We start from the raw sequence: 25,313 nt of genomic DNA, 5'->3' as shown, positions 1-25,313 counted from the left end.
ATGGAAAAATTGAAAAATCGAAAAACAAATATTAAAAAAATTTCAAATTCGAAATTTCAAAAATTGTCTAGAAACTGAAGAATGTAAAAATTGATAAATCGAAAATTCAGAATATCGAATCTCGAAAATTCGGGAAATCAAAAAATCAAAAATTTGAAAAATTGAAGAATTGAAAAATTGAAAATCGAGAAAAAAATTAAAATATCTAAAAATTGAAAACCGAAAAACCAAAAATTCGAAAATTGAGATTTGCAACAATCCAAAAATCGAAATACATATAGGCAAAATGTAATACATATTTAAAGCCGAAACATCGCAAATCGAGAAATTGAAAAAAATTGAAAATTTGAATATCGAAAAATCGAAAATTCAAAAAATCAAAAATCGAAAATGGAACAAGTTGAAAATTTGAATATCGAAAAACTGAAAACTAATAAAACTCGATTAATCAAATCTTCGAAGAAACAAATTCCGAAAAATCGAAAAATTCGAAAAACCAAAAAATAAAAAAGATAGAAAATTGAAGTTCCGAAAATTCGAAAACTCTAAATTCGGAATGTCGAAAAATGGAAAAATTAAAAAATCGAGAAATCGATAATAAAAAACTTGAAAATTCGAAATTTCGAAAACTGAAAATTTATAAGATCAAAAATTCGAAATATCGAAAAATCGAAAATTCCATGTATTCGCAAAATCGAAAATTGAAAAAACGAAAAATCCGAAAGTTGAAAAATTTGAAAAATTGAATAGTGGAAAAATTGACAACTCGAGAAACCAACAAGAAAAAAAATTTAAAGGTCAAAAAACTGAAAAACAAAAATTGAAAAATCGAAAACTAAAAATTGAGAAAAATTCGAAAAATCGAATTGAAAAATCGGGAAATAAAAAAAAAAAAAATTGAAAATTCGAATATCGAAAAATTGAAAATTCAATGAATCAAATTTCGAAAAAACGAAAAACCGAGAAATCAGAAATTCGAAAATCGAGATTTCCAAAAATACAATAATCGAAATATAGAAAAAATGAAATATTGAAAGTCGAAAAATCGAAAATGCAAACAATCAAAAATCGAAAATGGATCAAATTGAAAATTCGAATATCGAAAAACTGAAAAATCGATTAGTCAAATGTTCGAAGAAACGAAATTCCTAAAAATCGGAAAATTTATAAAATCGAAAATTCTATTAATCAAAGATGTATTAGCAAAATCGAAAATTGAAAAAACGAAAATTCGAAAAATCGGAAAGTTGAAAAATTCTAAAAATCGAGAAATTGAAAAAGACAAAACAGAAAATTTTGAAAAATTCAAAAACTAGATAATGGAAAAATTGACAACTCGAGACATCGAAAAGTAAAAAAATTGAAAAGTCTAAAAACTGAGAAACAAAAATTGAAAAATCGAAAACTCGAGAAATCAAAAAATCGAAAACTAAAAATTGTGAAAATTTGAAAAATCGGGATATCGAAAAAGAAACAAATTGAAAATTCGAATATGAAAAATTGAAAATTCGAAAAAAGAAAAAAGAAAATTGATAAAATCGAAAATTCGACTAATCAAAGATGTATTAGCAAAATCGGAAATTGAAAAAACAAGACATCGAAAAGTAAAAAAATCAAAAGTCTAAAAACCGAAAAACAAAAATTGAAAACTCGAAATCTAAAAATAGAGTAAATTCGAAAAATCGGCAAATCGAAAAAGGAAAATTGAAAATTCGAATATCGAAAAATTAAAATTCAATGAATATCGAAAAATTAAAATTCGATGAATCAAATATGTATTCGAAAAAACGAAAATACGTAAAATCAAAAATTCGAAAGTCGCGATTTCCAAAAATCCAAGAATCGAAATATAGAAAAAATGGAATATCTAAAATCGAAAATTCTAAAATTGAAAAATCGAGAAATTGAAAAAGGAAAAGAAAAAAACTAATAAATCTAAAAAAAAATTGAAAACTTGAAATCCAAAGCTAAAAAAATTGAAGTTTAGAAACTTAAGAATGGAAAAATTGAAAAATCGATAATTCAAAAAGTCAAAAATCGAAAATGGGAAATTTCTAAAAAAAATCGACAATTCTATTAATCAAAGATGTATTCGCAAAATCGAAAATTGAAAAAACGAAAATTCGAAAAATCGGAAAGTTGAAAAATTAAAAAATTGATAAATTATTAAATTGAAAAAGTCAAAAGTGAAAAATTTGGAAAATTTAAAAACTGAATAATGGAAAAATTGTCAACTCGAGAAACCGAATGGTAAAAATTAAAAGTCTAAAACCTGAAACCTGAAAAACAAAAATTGAAAAATCGAAAACTAAAAATTGAGAAAATTCGAAAAATCGGGAAATCGAAAAAGAACCAAATTGAAAATTCGAATATCGAAAAATTAAAATTCAATGAATATCGAAAAATTAAAATTCAATGAATCAAACATGTATTCGAAAAAACGAAAATACGTAAAATCAAAAATTTGAAAATCCACAAATCCAAGAATCGAAATATAGAAAAAAAAATACCGAAAGCCGAAAATTCGAAAATTCCTAAAATCGAAAAGTCGAAAAATGGACAAATTGAAAAATCTAGAAATTGAAAAAGCGAAAAGTAAAAAAAATAACAAATAGAAAAAAGTAAAAATTTGAATATCCAAAAGTAAAAAAGTTGAAGCCTAAGAACTTAAGAATGGAAAAATTGAAAAATCGAAAATCTAATAAATCTAAATTCGAAAATGAAAACTCGAATATCGAAAAATTGAAAACTTGATTAATCAAATGTTCGAAGAAATGAAGTTCCGAAAAATCGGAAAATTCGAAAATCTAATAATTGGAAAACCAAAAAATAAAAAAGTTAGAAAATCGAGATTCCAAAAAATCGAAAATCCTAAAATCGGAATGTTGAAAAATGGAAAAAGTAAAAAATCGAGAAATCAAATTAAAAAAAATTGAAAATTCGAAATTTCGAAAAAAGAAAATTTATAAAATCGAAAATTCGAAAAAATCGGAAAGTTGAAAAATTAAAAAATCGAGAAACTGAAAAAGCCAAAAGTGAAAAATTTGATAAATTGAAAAACTGAATAATGGAAAAATTGACAACTCGAGAAACTGAAAAATCGAAAACTAAAAATTGTGAAAATTCGAAAACTTGAAGAATTGAAAAATCGGGATATCGAAAAAGAACCAAATTGAAAATTCGAATATCGAAAAATTGAAAATTCAATGAATCAAATTTCGAAAAAAAAAAAATCGAAAAATCGGAAATTCGAAAATCGAAATCTTCAAAAATCCAAGAATCGAAATATAGGAAAAACGGAATATCGAAAGTCGAAAAATCGAAAATTTCAAAATCGAAAACTCGAAAAATAAACAAATTGAAAAAGCCAAAAGTAAAAAATTAACAAATCGAAAAAAAAATTGAAATTTTGAATATCGAAAAGTCAAAAAATTGAAGTCTAAAATCTTAAGAATGGAAAAATTGAAAAATCGAAAATGGAACAAATTGAAAATTCGAATAACGAAAAATTGAAAACTCGATTAATCAAATCTTTGGAGAAACGAAATTCCGAAAAAATCGGAAAATTCGAAAAACCATAAAATAAAAAAAAATGAAAATAAAGGTTCCGAAAACTCGAAATCAATATTAAAAAAAATGAAATTTTGAAATTACGAAAATTGAAAATTTATAAAATCAAAAAATCGAAAATTCGATGAATCAAAGATGTATTCGCAAAATTGTAAATTGAAAAAATGAAAATTCGAAAAATCGGAAAGTCGAAAAATTAAAAAAATCCAGAAATTGAAAAAGTCAAAAGTGCAAGATTTGAAAAATTGAAAAACTGAATAATGGAAGGATTTACAACTCGAGAAAACGAAAAATAAAAAAATTAAAAGTCGAAAAACTGAAAAACAAAAATTGAAGAATCGAAAACCCGAGAAATCAAAAAATCGAAAACTAATAATTGAGAAAATTCGAAAAATCGAATTGAAAAATCGGGAAATCGAAAAAGAAACAAATTGAAAATTCGAATATCGAAAAATTGAAAATTCAGTGAATCAAATTTCGAAAGAACGAAAAACCGAAAATTCGAAAATCGAGATTTCCAAAGATCCAAGAATCGAAATATAGGAAAAACGGAATATCGAAAGTCGAATAATCGAAAATCCTAAAATCGAAAAGTCGAGAAATGGACAAACTGAAAAATGGAAAAAGCGAAAAACCGAAAAGTAAAAAAATTAACAAATCGAAAAAAAAAATGGATATCGAAAAGAAAAAATTTGAAGCCTAAAAACTTAAGAACGGAAAATTGAAAAATCGAAAATCCAAAAAATCAAAAATCGAAAATGAAACAAAAAAAGCAATAAAAAAACCTCAACGTCAAAACTAGGTCAGTATTTGATCATCTACACGATATTGGTAACACACATAAAATTTAACAACTGGTTTAGTAGTTTCTGAGATTATCTGTTTAATAAAAATCCGGACAGACGGCAGACAGACAGACAGACGGAAACGGGCGACCTATTGTATCGTCCTGAATTTACACAAGTAAAAAAAAAATCCGGTATCCCGGCGGCACAACCCGACACTGGTGTTAAGTTCACGTTTCAAAACAGCCTCTAGATTAATTTTAATGCGTTCAATTTCTCCATTATTGTTTTGCAATTTATTCATACGTCTACGAGCCGAGGTCAAACGAAGGCACTTTTTAACAGTCGCTGAAAATCCAATTGATCTTAATAGACACCAAGAAGGGGAACGGCACGCCTCTGCACAATCTCGTTTTCACGTTTTAGCATTAATCTCCCTCCAGTTCCACATATTCAACTACACATCAACAACAACTGATATTACGTCAAAACGCACACTTATAAAAGCCAACACGTATCAAAACACTGCATTTCGACTGGCGTTCATTTGACGAGTGTTTGTGACTTTTAGCGCTGAGCGAAATGGCAGGGAAGGACAATCTGACAGCCGTTTTGTACGGAATCGAAGACATGCGATTGGTAAGTCAGTAAAAACGATAAACAAAAATAATGGGTTTCTTACAGGAGCAGAGACCCATCCCGGTACCCAAAGACCACCGTAAGTTCACTAAACTAGCTAGCACCCATAAACATTACGTAAATTCCAGAGGTCCTTCTGAAAATGGAGTCTGTGGGGATTTGTGGTTCCGACGTCCACTACTTGGTCAGCGGACGCATCGGGCCCTTCATCGTCGAAAAACCGATGATAATCGGTAATTTTAACAACGTTTTTATTAGCTTTGTTATCACACTGATAACTGTGTCGTACCCTTCTAGGTCACGAAGCCTCTGGAACCGTGCTCCAAGTGGGTAAAAATGTCACAAATCTCAAACCAGGTAATTATTAAAACAAACTTAAACCGTAAGTGGGTGATTGATGGTGTTGACAGGTGACCGTGTGGCCATCGAGCCCGGAGTTGGGTGTCGTACTTGTTCTTTCTGCAAAGAGGGCGATTATCATCTTTGTGCCGATATGATCTTCTGCGCCACGCCGCCAGTCGATGGGAATCTCAGCCGGTACTACGTCCACGATGCCGATTTCTGCTTCAAGTATGACGAATTTTGTTATCTTTGTAGTAGATAAACAATGCCAAGGACGGCTATATTATTAGAAATGTAAATTATTCGACTATTTAAACCATGTCGCAACCACTGTTATCAAGTTTGAACGGTTAAAACTCGAAACTTGGACAACTGGCTACTTTTATATTTTCTCGACGTTTCATGCCCCCTACTTGTTTACGTGTAATCCACAAAATGACAAAAAATCTCGTACTCCATTACAATAATGGCACTCAAAGATAACCCTATGCGGACAGAAATCCTTTCATCTTTTTAAAGAGGGCCATTCACATAAACTACTCAAATAAATTATATCTAACATTATCATACCACTTCGACGGTTAAGTAAGTAAACAGAGACGTATTAGTGCTAGTTTTACTTTACATAATAAATAGTAATTACCACACTAAATTTTATCACCTTTTATCAAATATTTATACACATACATATATATTTCCAAATGTTTTTCAGGCTGCCTGACAATGTCAGTCTTGACGAAGGCGCCCTTATGGAGCCCTTATCCGTGGGCGTCCACGCCTGCAAACGCGCCAACGTGCGCTTCGGGGACGTGGTCCTAATCCTGGGAGCCGGACCCATAGGGCTAGTTACGCTCCTGTCCGCCAAAGCAATGGGGGCCACTAAGGCCATAATCACAGACGTCGTTGCCGGGCGGCTCGAAAAAGCCAAAGAAATAGGGGCCGACTATACCCTAAAAATCGAAAAAAATATGACGGAGCAGGACATAGTGTCCAGGATTAAGGAGCTTTTAGGGGAAGACCCTAATATCAGTTTGGACTGTACTGGAGCCGAACAGTGCGTGCGGGTTGCGCTTCAGGTATATATATTTTTATGATTGTAGATAGAGGGAGTTGATAAAATTTGTTTATAGGCGACGAAGACAGGAGGAGTCGTCACTTTGGTGGGGTTGGGCAAGTTCGAGATGAATTTGCCTCTGACGAGCGCTTTGATACGCGAGGTGGATATCAGAGGGGTTTTCCGATACAATAACGAGTATGTATTGACCTATCTAATCGAGTACTTAATCTCGTAAAATTATCCGGTTTTGTCCGGTTTTGGTTGACACTTGAGTAATTTATTTTTATCAAATTGTTTTAGTTATCCTACAGCTATCGAAATGGTTAAGACTGGAAAGGCAAACGTCAAGTCGTTGATTACGCACCACTACAAGATCGAAGACACGAATAAGGCTTTCCACACGGCCAAAACTGGGGAGGGAAATCCGATTAAAGTTCTGATTCATGCAAATCCTGACTGGAAACCGTGATTTTTTTAGTTTGTGCCTTTTGTTTTGTGGATAATAAAATGAGATTGTGTGTTTTAAGTCGTTATAGTTTTTTTTTTAAACTTTCTAAACATAAAATTATCAAAAATTCTAGTGGAAAATAAGTACAAAAATTAAAGTGGTGTCAAATTGAAGATAATTTTCCAACAATTACAAACCCGAAATCGCAGTCACTACATCTAAATATTCAAATAAACGTAAAAAACGAGTTGACAATTTTCAAATTTTTCCAAAAAAATTATTAAAATGGTTAAAACGAAACATCGAAAAATTGTAAAATCGAAGCATTGAAAAATTGCAAAATCGAAAAATTTAAACATCGAAAAATGCAAAACGGAAAAATCTAAAACTGTGAAGTCGAAAAATCGAAACATCAAAAAATTTAAAAATTTAAAATTTAAAAAATCGGAAAATTAAAGTATCAAAAAATCAAGAAATGGAAATATCAAAAAATTGAAAAATCAAAAAAATCTAAGTTTAAAAAAAAATGGAAAAACCTAAAAAAGAAAAAATCGAGAAATTAAAGAATTGAGAAACTGAAAAATCGAACAAAAACCTCAAAAACCGAAAAATTGAAAAAATCTGGAAGTCGAAATACCAAAAAATTGAAAAATTGAAAAATCTAAAAAATTTAAAAATTCGAAAAAGTCAAAAATCAAAAAATTGAAACATTCAAGAATCGAAATATTGGAAAATTACAAAACTGATATATCGAAAAATTGATAAGAGGCTAAATTGAAAAATTGAACAATACAAAATTTTAGATCTCGGAAAATTGAAAAACGGAAACAAAAACAAATTGAAAAATTTTAAATTTAAAAAATGGAAAAAAGTGAAAAAGCAAGAAATGAAATTTTCAGAAAACCCAAAAGTTGAAAAATGGAGAAATCGAAAGATAGAAAAATTGAAGATTCGAAATATTGGAAAATTCAAAAACTGAAATATCAAAAAATTGACAAATCGCGAAGTCGAAAAATCGAGAAATTGAAAAACCGACAAAAAATGGAAAATTCGAAAAGTTTAAACTTTGAAAAATTAAGAAATCGAATGATAGAAAAACTAAAACATCAAAAAATTTAAATTTTAAAATATTGAAAAATTGAAAAATCCACAAATGGAAATATCCAAAAACCAAAAAATTGAATAATCAAAAAATCTGAAATTAGAAAAATTAAAAACCTAAAAATAAAAAATCGAAAACTGAAAATTCGGAAAATCGAAAAAATGTAAAGCTGAAAATTTGAGAAATCGAATCAACAAAAAATTGAAAAAATTAAAATTTAAAAATAGGAAAAAGTCAAAAATCGAGAAATTGAAAAACAAAAAAAATTGAAGGATCCCGAAACTTGAAGTTCGAAAAATTGAGAAACTGAAAAATCTATAATCTAAAATACCGAAAAATTGAGAAAATAAAAACTTGAAAAATTGAGAAATCGAAAAATTAAAGAATCGAAATATGGAAAAATTTCCAAACCAAAAGATCGAAGAAATCATAAGTGGACAAATCGAAAAATCGAAAAAAAATTGAAAAATTTAAAATTTAAATATCCAAAAAAATTTAATTATCAAAAAATCTAAAATTAAAAAAAAATCAATAACCGAAAACGAGAAAATCGAAAATTGAAAATTCAGAAAATCGAAAAATTGAAAAATTGTAAAGCTGAAAATTTGAAAAATCGAGAAATCGAAACATCAAAAAATTGAAAAATCGAAATGTTGAAAAGTTCCAAAACTGAAATATCGAAAAATTGATAAGACGCTAATTCGAAAAATCGAGAAATTTAAAACCAAAAAAAAAATATTGAAAGACACTGAAACTTAAATTTCGAAAAATTGAAAAACTGAAAAATCAATAATCTAAAATATCGAAAAATTGAGAAAATAAAAACTTGAAAAATCGAGAAATCGAAAGAAATTTAAAAATTTAAAATTTAAATATCCAAAAAGTGAAAAATAAACAAATGGAAACATCAAAAACCAAAAAATTGAATTATCAAAAAATCTGAAATTAAAAAAAACAACGAGAAAATCGAAAACTGAAAATTCGGAAAATCGAAAAATTGAAAAATTGTAGAGTTGAAAATTTGAAAAATCGAGAAATCCAAACATCAGAAAATTGAAAAATTGAAAGAGCTAAAATTCAAAAATTGGAAAAAGTCAAAAATCGAGAAATCGAAAAATTTAAAACCGTGACGTCGAAAAATGGAATGATCGAAAAACCGAACCATAAAAAAAATGAAAAATTTAAAATTTAGAAAATCAAAAATTTAAAATATCGAGAAATTGAAAAATCAAGAAATGGAAATATCAAAAAACCGAAAAATTGAATAAACAAAAAATATGTAATTAAAAAAAATTAAAAACCTAAAAAGTAAAAAATTGGAAAGTCGAAAAATCGAAAACTTGTAGAGTTGAAAATTTGAAAAATTAAGAAATCGAAACACCAAAAAATTTAAAAATTTAAAATTTAAAATATCGAAACATTAAAATGTCGAAAAATTGAAAACTCAAGAAATGGAAATGTTAAAAGACGGAAAAATTGAAAAATCAAAAATCTAAAATTAAAAAAAAAATCAAACAACTAAAAAGTAAAAAATCGAGAAACTGAAAATTCAGAAAGTCCAAAAATGGAAAAATTGTAGAATAGAAAAATTAAAAGCGAGAAATGGAAATGTCACAAAATTGAAATATTGAAAAACTAAAAATCTAAAATTAAAAAATTCGAAAAAGTCAAAAATGGAGAAACCAAAAAATAGAAAAATTGAAGATCGGAAACATTGAAAAATTCCAAAATTGAAAGATCGAACAACTGACAACATGCTAATTCTAAAAATCAAGAAATTGAAAAACAGACAAAAAATGGAAAATTCTAAAACTTAAACTTTGAAAAATTGGGAAATTGAAGAACTGAAAAATCGAAAAATAAAAAATTTTTGATATCGAAAAATTGAAAAACGGGCAAAATCGTAAAATCGAATGATCGAAAAACCGAAACCTCAAGAAATTGAAAAATCACAAATCGAAAAATTGAATAAAGAAAAAATATGTAATTAAAAAAAAAAATGAAAAACCTAAAAAGTAAAAAATCGGAAAGTCGAAAAATCGAAAACTTCTAGAGTTGAAAATTTGAAAAATCGAGAAATCGAAACACCAAAAAATTGAAAAATTGAAAAATCGAAAATATAAAAATTGGAAAAAGTCAAAAATCGAGATATCCTCCGATTTTCCGATCGAAAAATTGAAAAAGCGTTATATTGAAAAATTCCAAAACTGAAATATCGAAAAATGTCCCTAAATCGAAAAATCGAAAAAGTGGAAAACAAAAAAAAATGAAAAATTGAGAAACTTAAACTTCGAAAAATTGAGAATTTGAATGATAGAAAAACTATAACATAAAAAATTGAAAAATTTAAAATTTAAAATATTGAAAAATTGAAAAATCCACAAATGGAAATATACAAAAACCAAAAAATTGTATCATCAAAAAATCTGAAATTAGAAACATTAAAAACCTAAAAATAAAAAATCGAAAACGGAAAATCAAAAGTTGTAGAGCTGAAAATTTGAAAAATCGAGAAATCGAATCAAATTGAAGATAATTTTCCAACAATTACAAACCCGAAATCGCAGTCACTACATCTAAATATTCAAATAAACGTAAAAAACGAGTTGACAATTTTCAAATTTTTCCAAAAAAATTATTAAAATGGTTAAAACGAAACATCGAAAAATTGTAAAATCGAAGCATTGAAAAATTGCAAAATCGAAAAATTTAAACATCGAAAAATTGCAAAACGGAAAAATCTAAAACTGTGAAGTCGAAAAATCGAAACATCAAAAAATTTAAAAATTTAAAATTTAAAAAATCGGAAAATTAAAGTATCAAAAAATCAAGAAATGGAAATATCAAAAAATTGAAAAATCAAAAAAATCTAAGTTTAAAAAAAAATGGAAAAACCTAAAAAAGAAAAAATCGAGAAATTAAAGAATTGAGAAACTGAAAAATCGAACAAAAACCTCAAAAACCGAAAAATTGAAAAAATCTGGAAGTCGAAATACCAAAAAAATTTAAAATTTAAAATATTGAAAAATTGAAAAATCCACAAATGGAAATATACAAAAACCAAAAAATTGTATCATCAAAAAATCTGAAATTAGAAACATTAAAAACCTAAAAATAAAAAATCGAAAACGGAAAATCAAAAGTTGTAGAGCTGAAAATTTGAAAAATCGAGAAATCGAATCACCAAGAAATTGAAAAAGCTAAAATTTAAAAATTGGAAAAAGTCAAAAATCGAGAAATTGAAAAATTGAAAAATCGAAATATTGAAAAATTACAAAACTGAACTATCGAAAAGTCGAAAAATTGAAAAACAGAGAAAATACTGAAAGATCCCGAAATTTAAAGTTCGAAAAATTGAGAAACTAAAAAATCTAAAATCTAAAATATCGAAAAATTGAGAAAATAAAAACCTGAAAAATTGAAAATTCGAAAAATCGAGAAATCGACACATCAAAAAATTGGAAAATTGAAAAAGCTAAAATTAAAAAATTGGAAAAAGTCAAAAAATGAGAAATCGAACAACTGAACAATCGAAATGTTGAAAAATTCCAAAACTGAAATTCGGAAAATTGATAAGACGCTATAAGTCGAAAAATCGAGAAATTTAAAAACAAAAAAAATATTGAGACACCGAAACTTAAATTTCGAAAAATTGAGAAACTGAAAAATCAAAAATCTGAAATATCGAAAAATTGAGAAAATAAAAACTTGAAAAATCGAGAAATCGAAAAATTAAAGAATCGAAATATGTAAAAATTTCCAAACCAAACAATTCATAACTGGATAAATTGAAAAATCGGAAAAAATTTAAAAATTTTAAATTTAAATATCCAAAAAGTGAAAAATAAACAAATGGAAACGTCAAAAACCAAAAAATTGAATTATCAAAAAATCTGAAATTAAAAAAAAACAAAAAGAGAAAATCCAAAACTGAAAATTCGGAAAATCGAAAAATTGAAAAACTGTAGAGCTGAAAATTTAAAAATTGGAAAAAGTCAAAAATCGAGAAATTGAAAAATTGAAACATCTAAATAAGTACTGAAAAATTACAAAACTGAAAGATCGAAAAATTAGTAAGTCGCTAAACCAAAAAAAAATTCAAAAAATTGAAAAACAGAAAAAAAAAATGAAAGATTCCAACACTTAAACTTCGAAAAATTGAGAAACCGAAAAATCGAAAATCTAAAATTTCGAAAAATTGAAAAAATAAAAACCTGAAAAATTGAGAAATCGAAAAATGAAAGAATCGAAATATGGAAAAATTTCCAAACTAAAAGATCCAAACTGATAACTTGATAACTGAGCAAACAGAAAAATTGAAAAATTCCAAGACTGAGACTTCGAAAAATTGAGAAATCCAAATTTAAAAAATCGAAAATAGTCACGACATCTAATCAAATAAACGTGAAAAGTGAGTTTTCTCCTTTCAAAATAAAAAAAAAGGTTCAAATGGGTTCAGTTCTATTTTATTAATATTTTATTAATAAATAATTTTAATTTATAAAAATCCCGACATCTGCTGAAATAAACGTGAAAAATGAGTACACAATTTTAAAAAATTTTCCAAAAAGAAAATGGTTGGCTTCAATCGACTAAGAATTTGTGAGAAATTGTAGACAATCTTCCACAAAATACGAATTCTAAATCGCCGGTCAGATATCGATCTAAATAAACTTGAAAAACTGTTTCCAAAAAATTGGTTAAAATGAATTCAATCCACTGAAGATTGGTGTCAAATTGTCGATAATTTTTCGATAATTACGAATACGAAGTCGTGTTACGATATCTGCTTTAAATAAACGTGAACACCGAATTTGTAATTTTCAAAATTTTTTCAAAAAAATTGTTCAAATGAGTTCAATACACCGAAAATTGGTGCCAAGTTATAGATGATCTTTACCTAATTGCGACTCAGAAATCGCATTCACGATATCTATTCAAATAAACGTGAAAAGTGAGTTTAAAATTTTCAAAATCCAAAAAAATGGTTAAAATGGGTTCAACCGTTGGAGGTTTGGTGTCAAATTGTAGATTATTTTTCGCTAATTAAAAGAAAATCAATTTAAATGAAAAACCAAGCGCATGCATAATTTTCTTATCTTAATAGACGTTTCCTTCCATTTCCACGCTGACTATCACTAGTCGATATTATGTAATTATGCATAGTTATAAAAGACACGTGTCACTCTATTTACCAGATAGTGTTGTGGTATTTGTAGACATCTAAATGACTCCTCAAGATAATTTAGCAGCCGTTTTATACGGCATAGAAGATCTACGTCTAGTATGTTTGAACAAAAAAAAATAAACCTCAAATAAACAACTTTGACACATTTCAGGAACGAAGACCAACACCAATTCCCCAAGATCATCGTAAGCGACACTTCACCAACCCCACACATATTAATTAATTAAAAGTTTATTTAAATTCCAGAAGTTCTCTTAAAAATAGCAACTGTAGGAATATGTGGATCAGACGTCCACTTCTTGGTAAACGGAAGAATCGGCTCCTACGTGCTTGAGAAACCCATGATAATAGGTATTTTTTAATTTGTCTTAAGACCAAATTTAAAGTAACTCAATTTCAGGTCACGAGGCCTCCGGAACCGTCCTCGAAGTTGGCAAAAACGTCACAAATTTGAAACCCGGTAAAATCGCTATTTTCACCGTAAGCAAGTAATTGTTTGTATATCAACAGGTGACCGCGTCGCAATTGAGCCGGGCGTTGGTTGTCGCACTTGTTCTTTCTGCAAAAAGGGCAAATACCACCTTTGTAGTGACATGATTTTCTGCGCCTCACCCCCTTACGACGGAAATCTCTGCAGATATTACGTCCACGATGCAGATTTTTGCTTCAAGTATGCAAAACGAGTTATTATTTTTCAACCAAGGACGATTTATGCAACTAATGAGAATGCAAATACTTGTATTACGTAGTTGTTTGTTTTTCTTTCAGGTTGCCAGACAATGTTAGCCTTGAGGAAGGCACCTTGATCGAGCCCTTAGCGGTTGGGGTTCACGCTTGCAAACGTGCGAAGGTACGTTTTGGAGATGTGGTGTTGATTTTGGGGGCTGGACCAATCGGGTTGGTTACGCTTCTCGCTGCTAAAGCAATGGGGGCTACTAAAACCATAATAACAGACCTAGTGGGTGGACGACTCGACAAAGCTAAAGAATTAGGGGTAGATTACACCCTCAAGATTGAAAAAAATATGACGGAAGTTGAAATTGTGTCAAAAATTGAAGAGCTTTTGCAAGAAGCGCCTGACGTCAGTTTGGAGTGTACTGGAGTTGAACAGTGCGTTCGAGTGGCTCTTGAAGTAATTATTAAGTTTTTATAAGCCACAACTTTTTTTATTTTTTTTTTTTATTAATATATTAGGCTACCAAAACCGGAGGGGTGGTCACTCTAGTGGGGTTAGGCAAATTTGAGCTGACGTTACCCCTAGAAAATGCTATTCTACGCGAAGTCGATATCAGAGGAGTTTTCCGATACAACAACGAGTGGGTATTTTTTATATTAATAAATTAACATGTTAATGCACTTATCTAATCGGCTTACTCATCTCGCCAAAAATCATCTGTTTTTGTTTGAGTTTTCGCGTTTATGATCAAACTGATAACACTTTTTAATAACGTATTGTTTTCAGTTATCCTGCCGCTATTGAGATGGTGAAGACCGGGAAAGTGGACCTCAAGCCTTTGATAACGTACCACTTCAGAATCGAAGATTCGGGGAAAGCTTTCCACATGGCGAAGACTGGAGAAGGCAACCCGATAAAAATTCTGATTCATCCAAACCCCGATGATTATTATTAAAGAATAAAGATACACTTTATTATCCCGAGTTTTAAATTTAATTGTCTTACTTTATTTTATTTTGTTGTTAACGAACATAATTTTTTACAAACTAGAGACGAAAAATATTTACCAATGTTTAATCAAACTGAATTGTTTTTAATAACTTCATGTTTGTAGGAAAACGGTGGTCGGTTTAATTATGACCTATTAATGATTATCATATTTAAACAGTATAAATAATAAATATTAATTATGTTTAAATATTACTTATTTCTCGGAAAAGCTAATCGCTGTGATTGGCCAACTTAAATCGTCTTCCAAAATTTCCCAAGAATTTAGAGATTTGTCAAAATATGAATTACAGACTCTTATAAATTAAAACTCAAATTGTATTTACCCCGTTTTCGAAATTTTTTGGAAAAATAGCCACTTTCCTTCGTGTTCACAGCACTAACGCAAAACATTTTCACTAATATTTATTAACAAAAATTTAAAAATTCGCGAACATGTACTACTTTTAAGCGGAAACGGAGCTCCGAATGCTCCGTTGTTGCTGCCACCAGACTGAAATCAAAACTGAACACAAAAGACCGAAAAATGTGACCTTTGCTCATCGTACGTCACGATAAAATTGCAGAAATTATTTTTCATATTTTAGCAGGGAAATTGTACATTTTCCAGGTTAATTTAACAATGGTTAAACAAATTGAACTGTTTTTAAAAACGTCATGTATGTAGGAAAACGGTTTTCGGTTTAATTATGACATATTAATACTTATCATTTTTAAACATTTAATAGTGTTAGTTACATTTAAAAATTATTAATACCTCGGAAAAGCTATCCGCTTAAATTAGCCAACTTAAATCGTCTTCCAAAATTTCCCAAAAACTTAGAGATTTGTCAAAATACGAATCCCGGATTCCAATAAATTAAAAGTCAAATTGTACTTAAAATATCCACATTTTGTCGTGTTCGGAGCACTAATACAGCACATTTTCAATAATATTTATTAGAAATAACTTTAAAATTCGCGAAAACTCGTTATTTTTACGCCAAAACGACACGCCGAAGTTGTCGCCATCAAATCGAAATTAAAACTGAACACAAAGGACCGAAATAGTGATCTTTGCTCAGGTAGCTCACGTGACGGCGACGTCATCGTACGTCACGATGAGATTGCAGAAATTATTTTTCATATTTTGCCCGAAAATTACACATTTTCGGGATTAATTTAACATTATTTAAACAAATTGAATTGTTTTTAATAATTTTATATTTGTAGGAAAACGGTTTTCGCTTTAATTGTGACCTATTAATACATATCATATTTAAACGGTATAAATAATGTTAATTATGTTTAAATATTATTTATTCCTCGGAAAAGCTATCCGTTTGACTGGCCAACTTAAATCGTCTTCCAAAATTTCCCAAGAATTTAGAGATTTGTCAGAATACGAATTACAGACTCTGATAAATTAAAACGCAAATCGTATTTACCCCGTTTTCGAATTTTTTTGAAAAAATATCCACTTTCCTTCGTGTTCACAGCACTAACGCAAAACATTCTCACTCGTATTTATTAACAATAATTCAAAAATTCGCGAACATGTACTACTTTCAAGCGGCACCGGAGCTCCGAATGCTCTGTTGTTGCTGCCACCAGACTGAAATCAAAACTGAACACAAAAGACCGAAAAATGCGACCTTTGCTCATCGTACGACACGATAAAATTGCAGAAATTATTTTTCATATTTTGGCAGGGAAATTGTACATTTTCCAGGTTAATTTAACAATGATTAAACAAATTGAACTGTTTTTAATAACGTCATGTATGTAGGAAAACGGTTTTCGGTTTAATTATGACATATTAATACTTATCATTTTTAAACATTTAATAATGTTAATTACATTTAAAAATTATTAATTCCTCGGAAAAGCTGTCCGCTTAAATTAGTTAACTTAAATCGTCTTCCAAAATTTCCCAAAAACTTAGAGATTTGTCAAAATACGAATCCCGGATTCCAATAAATTAAAAGTCAAATTGTACTTAAAATATCCACATTTTGTCGTGTTCAGAACACTAATACAGCACATTTTCAATAATATTTATTAGCAGTAACTTTAAAATTCGCGAAAACTCGTTATTTTTACGCCAAAACGACACGCCGAAGTTGTCGCCATCAAATCGAAATTAAAACTGAACACAAAGGACCGAAATAGCGACCTTTGCTCAGGTAGCTCACGTGACAGTGTCGTCAACGTACGTCACGATGAGATTGCAGAAATTATTTTTCATATTTTGGCCGGAAAATTACACATTTTCGGGATTAATTTAACATTGTTTAAACAAATTGAATTGTTTTTAATAATTTAATGTTTGTAGGAAAACGGTTTTCGGTTTAATGATGACATATTAATACTTATCATATTTAAACCGTGTAAATAATATCCGCTTCGACTGGTTTACTTAATTCGTTTTCCAAAATTTCCCAAGAATTTAAAGATTTGTCAAAATACGAATTACAGACTCCGATAAATTAAAACTCAATTCGTACTTATTTGAGTTTTATTTTACGCGGTTTTCGAGCCTTTTGCGAATGCTCCGTTGTTGCTGCCACCAGACCGAAATTAAAACTAAACACACTCTTGCATTGTGTATTATTTATGTTTATGTATATGCATGACAAATTTTTTATTGATGATGTTACCTCTTCTCAGAGGCACCAAATATCTTTCTTTTTAATGTGAAACCTTTTCGGTGGTTCCAACTGTCTTTTTACTTCCCGAGCGTAGGCTAAGGAAGTATAGTAATCGAGTCCATTACTGAGAGTACGAAAAAAGTGGTCTCCCGGTTCCGTCTGTCTGTCTGTCCGTCTGTATCCATTTGTATTAGACAAGTAATCTCCGAAACTACTGGGCCGATTGTTGTCATATTTTGTTTGTACATTAGGAATGCCATGTAGATGGTTAAATACTAACTAAAATTTGGATAATTATCCCCACCACCAATGAGATGACGTCATTTCCAAAATTATAATAAACAGTTTTTTTTTTCAATTTGTTAAAACAAAATACTCCTGCACTTGTGGTGTGTGAATCCATGTCGAATTTTCACCCTAGACATCCAAAATTTTTGTAAAAAATTCAAAACTGAATAACTATTTTGCAGTATAAATTTGAAACTGCATACCGATTGTTCTGAAATCTTGTAAATATTTTAAGGTTATCATAATCATGGTAAATCCTTAAGCAAAATTTATTCATTATTTTGTTAATCCTAGCTTCATTTTTTTATACAGAATCTCTGTTTAATTGACTGTAAAAATAATTCTGCATTTATAGCACAGATAAACGTTATTACTGCATCTTTATTTTTTAATAACCCGTACATCGTATAAGTTTTATAATTAACTAACAGAGTGACTTGATTGATTGTGCTTCAGGGGCGTGGGAAGCTCTCCCTATAACAAACGCAGACCAATTTTTATTAACCCAAAAAAGTACATCACAGCCAGCACAGTCGCGTTACCTTCCACATATACATCCTTTTAAAAATCATAAATCAACAAACCCAAAACCCCGGCTTTTCCCCTTAATTACACTTTTTTCCCAGCGCCTCCCGTTATTTTCTCATTTTAGACCATCCCCGCCGGCCCTCCCGGCCTCGTCCCCGATAATTGTTCCAATATCCTTCGGAAAAACACCTCCGTTTCTATTTAAGACACCACAAAATAAAGTTCACTCCCTATCCAATTCCATTATCTTCCCCCGGCTGCTACTAGCAATATTCTTCGTGTGGAAGGGTCTTATCCTCACAGGATATTTCCGAGTTGCCATGACGCAGACTCTTCTCATGCTAACCTCTCGTGCTCCCCAGGGACGGCATCGAGGCGGCGCCAACGGTAACAGGACTACAGAAATGTACGCGCAAAACGTGCCGAAACCGTCCCGGCACTTTTTGGACCTCACGACCTCCACACTACGTGAGGAACAAAACGCGGAACCCACATATCGAATCCTGGAGCGAATTAGTCGTGGGCGTGCTTTTATTAAATAAGTTGGACTGGGGCAAATTAAACACTTTTACGTGTTGATTAATCGGCGGGGGCGGGGGCGGCGCTGTGGCGGCGGCAAGTCCACAGACGAGTTGATTGTAGGCGAAACGTGGGTGCTACGTAGGCAACCAACTTTACACTGCGGTTCACAACAAACCACAAGATATCTGACTCGCTCCTAATTTACTCACCATCGTGTAACGAAAATAAAAATTACAACCAACGTTTGTGGAAAACTCGGTTCCGATTGGTCACAAGAAATCTTTTTGCGAGCGGTATTTCAATTTCGGAATGCCGAAATATTTATCATTGCGTAGGCAAATAAGCAAGAAACGTCGGCAGTAACATCTTCGTATAATATAAAGTAGATAGCTGCGGTAATAAATACGGCGAACTCAATTTTCCGTGAGTGCAGAGTGAATGTAGGTGGGGGAGAGGTGATGTATCGCTCCGGGTTCAACTCCCGCACCCTATCCGGAATCCCGGACTTGAGTTCAGCTTTATACACCATCTGGCGTTGCCCGAAACCACTTTCGCACAACCGGAGCTTTGCAAATCCGAGCACGAAAATAAAGGCTGCGCGAAGATACGCCTTTAAACCGGCGACCGAGCAGATTATATTTTTAACAGTGTAAAAGACTGCAGGTGTGAGTCAAGGCGAGGTTTCCCATTAAATCCGGCGCTTTTTTCTCAATCCGTCAGTGATTTCGAGCAGTCGAAAAATAGAAAGACCAAAAAATATCCTCGGTTGAATTATGAGCCACTATCGAGCAAACACTGTAAACTACTTCCGCCTCTTCCGAGTCGTCTAAATGGATTATAAAAACAACTCCATTTTATGTGTTTTATCTGTTTCGAAGCGCGATAGTTCGCCACTTGACGACTTTTCGCGAAAGGTAATAGAATGAACCGACCTCGTAAAACTATCAAAGTCCTCGCCCTACATCGAAAGTTGTTTTGAGTAATTAAAGCTAATATCCAAAGTAGAGCGTCACGTCGTAGTAAGAAAACAAATAAACGTCAGGGTTGCGGAAGGGTGATCGTATTCCCCTCTTTAGTTTACTTCTCAGGACGAAGAAAGAGCTGCAAAAGCTGGCGCGCAAATGGAAACAAAAGGAAAAGTGAAAATAAGATTAAGGTTCATTTCGTTGCTTTGATTTTCGAATAATGAAATTAGACGAGTTGTTATTAAAATTTAAGCTGAGACGCGTGGACTCCTACGCAAAAGTCGACCCGTTTAGGACGTGATTATTGGATGAGGTACACAAAATGACATTATTAGCTTTATGAATTCGCGACTTCGATGAAACGTGCTTTATTATGTCGGCGAAAATATTGGGTCTAATATAATAGAACACCAACTGGAGGCGGTTTTTTATTAAGATTGTTTCAGCGTTCGGATTATCGCAACAATTTCTCTTTTAGGGGTTGAAATATCTCCAGAACAATGCAAAACTTCCAGAGTTATCCCATATTTTTTCGAGTTCTCTCTAATCTAGAGTGACCAAAAATTTAAAATTTCGTCAGATCAAGTCAGGTCAGGTCAGGTCAGGTCAGATCAGGTCAGGTCAGATCAATCTAGTGTCCAAAATTTTAAATTAGTTTCCTGAAAATTCGTCAATTTTTAATTTACCCCCCAAAATACATGTGGCAACGTGGCAAACAAAAGTAAAATTATTTAAATAGCTGGCGTCAGGTCAGGTCACTCCAATCCAAAGTGCCCAAAATTTTGAAATATCGTTCTCAAAATAAGGCTAATTACGTTTATTGAAGATTTGTCAATTCGAATTTACCCGCGAAAATCCAGTGTGGTTAGCTCAGGTAGGGTCAACTCAGGTCAAGTCAGATCAATTCAGAGTGTCCAAACTTTTAAATTATCCTTCTCAAAATAGAGCTAATTACGTTTATTGAAAATTTATTAATTTAGAATTTAGCCGCGAAAATACATGTGGCAACATAGAACAAAAATTAATTACATATTTAAACAGCTTTCCTTAAGTCAGGTCAGGTCAGGTATAGTCAGGTTTGATCAGGTTCTAAAACTGCGATGAAATCAGGTCAGGTCCAACATTTCCCCAAATTTGAGTCCCCCAAAATTTTGAAATTTTCGCTCTCAAAATAAATCTAATTACTTTCATTACAGCTATTTAACGAACAAGTTTGTTAATAAAGGTGATTAATAATAGAAATATTTTAACGTGCGAGGAACGAGTTTTTATATTTTTTCTTTTTCTCAATTTGAAATTTTTCAGTTTTTGGATTTTTCAATTTTTTTTGTTTTCAATTTTTCGTTTCTTCAATTTTTGATTTGCAGGTTTTCTAATTTTCATTTTAGATATGTAATAATAATTATGATTTTTATTAGAGTTGTTCATTTTTTCAATTTTTCGTTTTTGGAATTTTTTAATTTTTCGATCTTTGAATGTTAGTTTTTGGACTTTACGAACATTTTTCGATTTAATTCGTTCTTTGATTCATTAATTTTTTCTCGATTTCTACTTTTTCAATGTTTCTATTTTTCGTTTCTTCAGTTCTACAATTTTGTCAAATAAATGTTATATAAATTAAAAAAAAAAGTAACAATGTACCTGTGGTCTATGAATCCGTGTTGAATTTTTATCTTCGACATCGAAATTTTGTGGAAAAATAAAACAAATTGAATTACAATTTTTCGATTTCTTGATTTCTCGATTTTTAGTTTACTTAATTTTTCGATATTTCAGTTTTACAATTTTTGCAATTAAAAAAAAAATCATTTTTACATTTCTCAATTTCTCTATTAATCAATTCTTTAATTTTTCGATTTTTCCTCTTTCCAATTTATCGATTTTTCAGTTTTTCGATTTCTCAAGTTTTCGTTGTTCCAATTTTGGGATTTTTCAATATCTCCAATTTTTTAATTTAAAATTTTTCACTTTTTTGATATATCGATTTCTCGATCTTTCGATTTTTAAAATTTCTGATTTTTCGAATTTTAAATATTTTGATTTATCGTTTTTTTTTTAAGTTTAAATATGTATTTCAGTTTTAAATTTTCCGGTTTTTCGATTTCGGGCTATTTCGATTTCTCCATTTCTCGGATCTTTTGATGTCTCAATTTTTTAATTTCGATTTCTCGGCTTTTCTATTTTTCAATTTTTTATTTCTTCAAGTTTTTAGATGTTTAAAATTCTCCATTTTTCGATTTTATGTTTTGTTAAGCTTCGATCTCCCGATTTTAACCTTTTTAACGTGTATTCCAATTTTTCGATTTTGGAATTTTCGATTTCTTACATCTCGATTTTTCGTTTTTTCGATTTTAAAATGTTTTTACTTCTCGTTCTTTTTTTCGATTCTGGATATTTCAAGTTTTCGATTTTTCAATTTTTCAACATTTCAATTTTGAGAATGTCTATATTTTTCAGTTTTTTGATATTTTCATTTTTCAACTTTTTAAATTTTGATTTTTCGACTTACCGGAAATCCATTTTTGGGTTTTTCAATTTTTCGACTTTTCGGTTTTGAGATTTTTCAATTTGTCGATTTTTTGGTTTTTCATTTCTTCAGTTTTTCGGTTTTTCAAGTTTCGAATTTTTAAATTTAAAATTTTTCAATTTTTCGATTTTATTTTTTTTACGTTCCGAATACCCGATTTTAATTTTTTTTATGCTTTTCAATTTTCGGTTTTTCTAAATTTTCACTTTTACATTTCTCAATTTCTCGATTTTTCGACTTTTTGATTTTGTGTTTTTTTTTAAATGTTAAATTTTTCGTTATTGTAATTTTTCTATTTTTTAAATTTTAGATATTTAGATTTTTCGACATCTTGAATTCTCGATCTTTTTTCAGTTTGAATTCCTCGGTTTTTCGATTTTCCAAAATTTCAATTTTTCAATATTTCGATTTTTGAAAATTTTCGATTTCTCGATTTTTTAGTTTTTGATTTTCCAACTTTTAGATGTTTCAAATTTTAAATTTTAGAGTTTGCAAATTTCACGAGTTTACAGTTTTTAATTTCGTCAATTTTTCGATTTGCAATTTTTCCTGTGGGTTTTTAATTTTCTTTTTTTTTTTTCAATTTTCTGCTTTCAATTTTCCGTTTTTTTAATTTTTCATTTGCAGTTTTTCTAGTTTTCATTTTAATTATGTACGAGTAACACTCTTAATAATTATAATTTTTAAAGTTCTTCACTTTTTCAGTTTTTCGTTTTTGGAATTTTTCAATTTTTTGGTGTTTGAATGTCACAGTTTTTGGACTTTACAATTTTCAAGATTCTATAATTTTTCGATTTTACAATTTTTGGATTTTCCAATTTTTCAATTCGAATGGTTTTTCTTCTTTCCCATTCTTCGATTCATTAATTTTTTTTTAGATTTTTAAGTTTCTCGGTTTTTAGTTTTTCATTGTTTCAATTTTTTATTTTTTCAAGTTTTTAACTTTTCGAATAAACAAAATCGAAAAATTATAAAATAGAAAAATTGTAAAACTGAAAAAGTACAAAATGAAAGCTTCGAAATATAAAAAAATTGGAAATCAAGAACTTAAAAAATCAAAGATTGAAAATGTAAAAAATTGAATAAGCAATAAATTACAAAATCCAAAGAAACATTGAAAAAATAAAGATAATGGAAAAATGAAAAATTGCGATATAAAATCAAGAAAATGAAAATTACAAAATCGGGAAAATGAAAATATCGAAAATCTGAAAAATATAGAAATTGAAAAATTACCAAAATTGCGATGTTTAAAATTGAGGTAGCGAAAACTTAAAAATCGAGAAATCGAAAAATTTTTAAAATTGGAAAATTGAGATGTGAGAAATCGAAAATTCCAAAAATGGAAAAATTGAAACACATTAAAAAATTAAAATCGGGAAATCGAAACATAAGGATTATAAAAGGGAAAAATGAAAAATTTAAAAAATCGAAAATTTAAAATATATACCAGAAAAATCGAAAATTTTGAAAATCAAAAACCAAGAAATCGAAATCGAAAACTTGAGACTTCAAAAGATCGAGAAATCGAAATAGGCCCAAATCCGAAAATTCAAAATTGAAATAAAAAAGATAAACGGAAAAATCGAAAAACTCAAAAAAATCGATAAACCTAGATATGAGAAACAGAAAATTCCAAAAATCGAAAAATTGAAATACAGATTAAAAAGTTTAAAAAATCGAAGTTAAAAAATCGTAAAAACAAATTCCATTCGATTTTCCGTTTTATCGATTTTGCAATTTTTTGTTTCTTCAATTTTTTCCAATTTTTTAATTTTCCGATTTTTCAATTTTTCGAATTTTCTACTTTCCGAATAAACAAAATGGAAAAGTTATAAAATAGAAAAATTGTAAAATTGAAAACTCAAAATGAAAAAACGCAAAAGTATAAAATGAAGGCTTCGAGAAATCTAAAAACTTGTGAAATTGAAGAAACGGAAAATTCAAAAATCGAAAGATTAAAAATAGAGAAACTTAAAGATGGAAAAATTGCGGTCGAAAACATGAAAATTATTGTAAAATCTAAATATTGAAAATTGTAAAATCGAGGAATTAAAAATATGTTCTGGTGTAAATTAAAAAAATACTCATTGATCTCTCTGAGAAGCTAAATTATCAAGAAAAATTTTGTTATGCAGAGAATTCTTTTAGTGTCAAAAAAATTTTTGAAAATATTTGCGAATAGTAAAGTTGGAGACACCCCAGCAACCTGAACGTGCTCGCTGCGCTCGCATTTTAATAATCAGAGATTTATTATTACAACAAAACCTACATCGTTTGGCTGAGATTCCTTCTTAATTGCTTCCATTAGAATAAATTGCAAAAAAGACGCTTATAAGGCGAGCACAGCGAGCATATGCCTATTTAATTAAAAATAGTCCACTGTTGTTCCGGAAATATTAAATTATTATTATTTACAAAAAAATATCTTTTTAAGTTGTGTAAGTTAATTTTTTATATCATATCTCTTGTGTCAAAAGGTTGATAAAAGAAAACTACATATATTAGAAGAAAAAAAAAGATTAAGCCCCACCCACCCACCCCGATTTTATTTGGGATGAATTTTTCATTCACAATCACATCGAGGGGCGGAGCTTAATTGCACAATCTATATTTATGTATAAAAATTTCCCGTTTTAAACATGTTTTCTGTTTCTTGGGAAAAGAAGACTACGTAAATCAAGAACGAAAGCAAAATATAAGCTCCGCCCACCCGCTCCCATTTCTATGTCGATTTTTTCATTTATCGTGAGTCGGGGGGCGGAGCTTAATTGAAAAATCCTTATTTCATTACAAAAAATTACTGTTTTTTGTTGTGGAAAGACTACATCTACTAAAAAAATAATCTTAATTTTAAATAATAAGTCAGAATTTATTATTACACAACAAAATCTAGACAGCTTTGCTGAGATTCTTTTTTAATCAATTCCCTGAGACTAAATTGCAAAAAAGAATGCTTATAAGGCGAGCGCAGCGAGCATATGTCTGTTTAATTAAAAATAATTCACTGCTGTTCCCGAAAAGTTAAATTATTATTT

At 29.6% G+C, this 25,313-nt stretch overlaps 2 protein-coding genes across 2 annotated transcripts; both read left to right on the top strand.

Annotated features, from left to right (window-relative positions):
- The first annotated feature begins 4,773 nt into the window (after positions 1 to 4,773).
- LOC135143722 (sorbitol dehydrogenase-like) lies at positions 4,774 to 6,919 on the top strand. The gene is made up of 8 exons (XM_064075633.1): positions 4,774 to 4,994; positions 5,040 to 5,073; positions 5,123 to 5,227; positions 5,292 to 5,351; positions 5,405 to 5,564; positions 6,049 to 6,412; positions 6,467 to 6,588; positions 6,694 to 6,919. Exons 1-8 carry the CDS (start codon positions 4,938 to 4,940, stop codon positions 6,860 to 6,862), a joined length of 1,071 nt encoding a protein of 356 aa, XP_063931703.1. The 5' UTR covers positions 4,774 to 4,937; the 3' UTR covers positions 6,863 to 6,919.
- Positions 6,920 to 13,170: 6,251 nt separating this feature from the next.
- Positions 13,171 to 14,764, top strand: LOC135143723 (sorbitol dehydrogenase-like). Its single transcript, XM_064075635.1, has 8 exons — positions 13,171 to 13,227; positions 13,283 to 13,316; positions 13,378 to 13,482; positions 13,532 to 13,591; positions 13,642 to 13,801; positions 13,900 to 14,263; positions 14,326 to 14,447; positions 14,594 to 14,764. The coding sequence occupies exons 1-8, from the start codon at positions 13,171 to 13,173 to the stop codon at positions 14,760 to 14,762; spliced, it is 1,071 nt and encodes a 356-aa protein (XP_063931705.1). The 3' UTR covers positions 14,763 to 14,764.
- Positions 14,765 to 25,313: the final 10,549 nt, after the last annotated feature.

The sequence above is a fragment of the Zophobas morio genome, unplaced genomic scaffold (genome assembly GCF_036711695.1).
Source record: "Zophobas morio isolate AGI-343-1 ecotype UQ-CSIRO unplaced genomic scaffold, CSIRO_AGI_Zmor_V1 ptg000074l, whole genome shotgun sequence".
NCBI lineage: Eukaryota > Metazoa > Arthropoda > Insecta > Coleoptera > Tenebrionidae > Zophobas > Zophobas morio.
The sequence above is the reverse complement of the archived record's forward strand: the minus strand, read 5'-3'. Positions and strand labels throughout refer to the sequence as shown.

What these genes read in the sequence shown, in the direction of transcription:
- LOC135143722 (XM_064075633.1), top strand. Translation starts at nt 4,938, where the DNA reads ATGGCAGGGAAGGACAATCTGACAGCCGTTTTGTACGGAATCGAAGAC. An exon ending in GAATCGAAGACATGCGATTG is followed by an intron (nt 4,995 to 5,039) that starts GTAAGTCAGTAA and finishes GGTTTCTTACAG; the next exon opens with GAGCAGAGACCCATCCCGGT. An exon ending in GCGTGCGGGTTGCGCTTCAG is followed by an intron (nt 6,413 to 6,466) that starts GTATATATATTT and finishes ATTTGTTTATAG; the next exon opens with GCGACGAAGACAGGAGGAGT.
- LOC135143723 (XM_064075635.1), top strand. Translation starts at nt 13,171, where the DNA reads ATGACTCCTCAAGATAATTTAGCAGCCGTTTTATACGGCATAGAAGAT. An exon ending in ACCAATTCCCCAAGATCATC is followed by an intron (nt 13,317 to 13,377) that starts GTAAGCGACACT and finishes TTTAAATTCCAG; the next exon opens with AAGTTCTCTTAAAAATAGCA. An exon ending in GCGTTCGAGTGGCTCTTGAA is followed by an intron (nt 14,264 to 14,325) that starts GTAATTATTAAG and finishes TTAATATATTAG; the next exon opens with GCTACCAAAACCGGAGGGGT.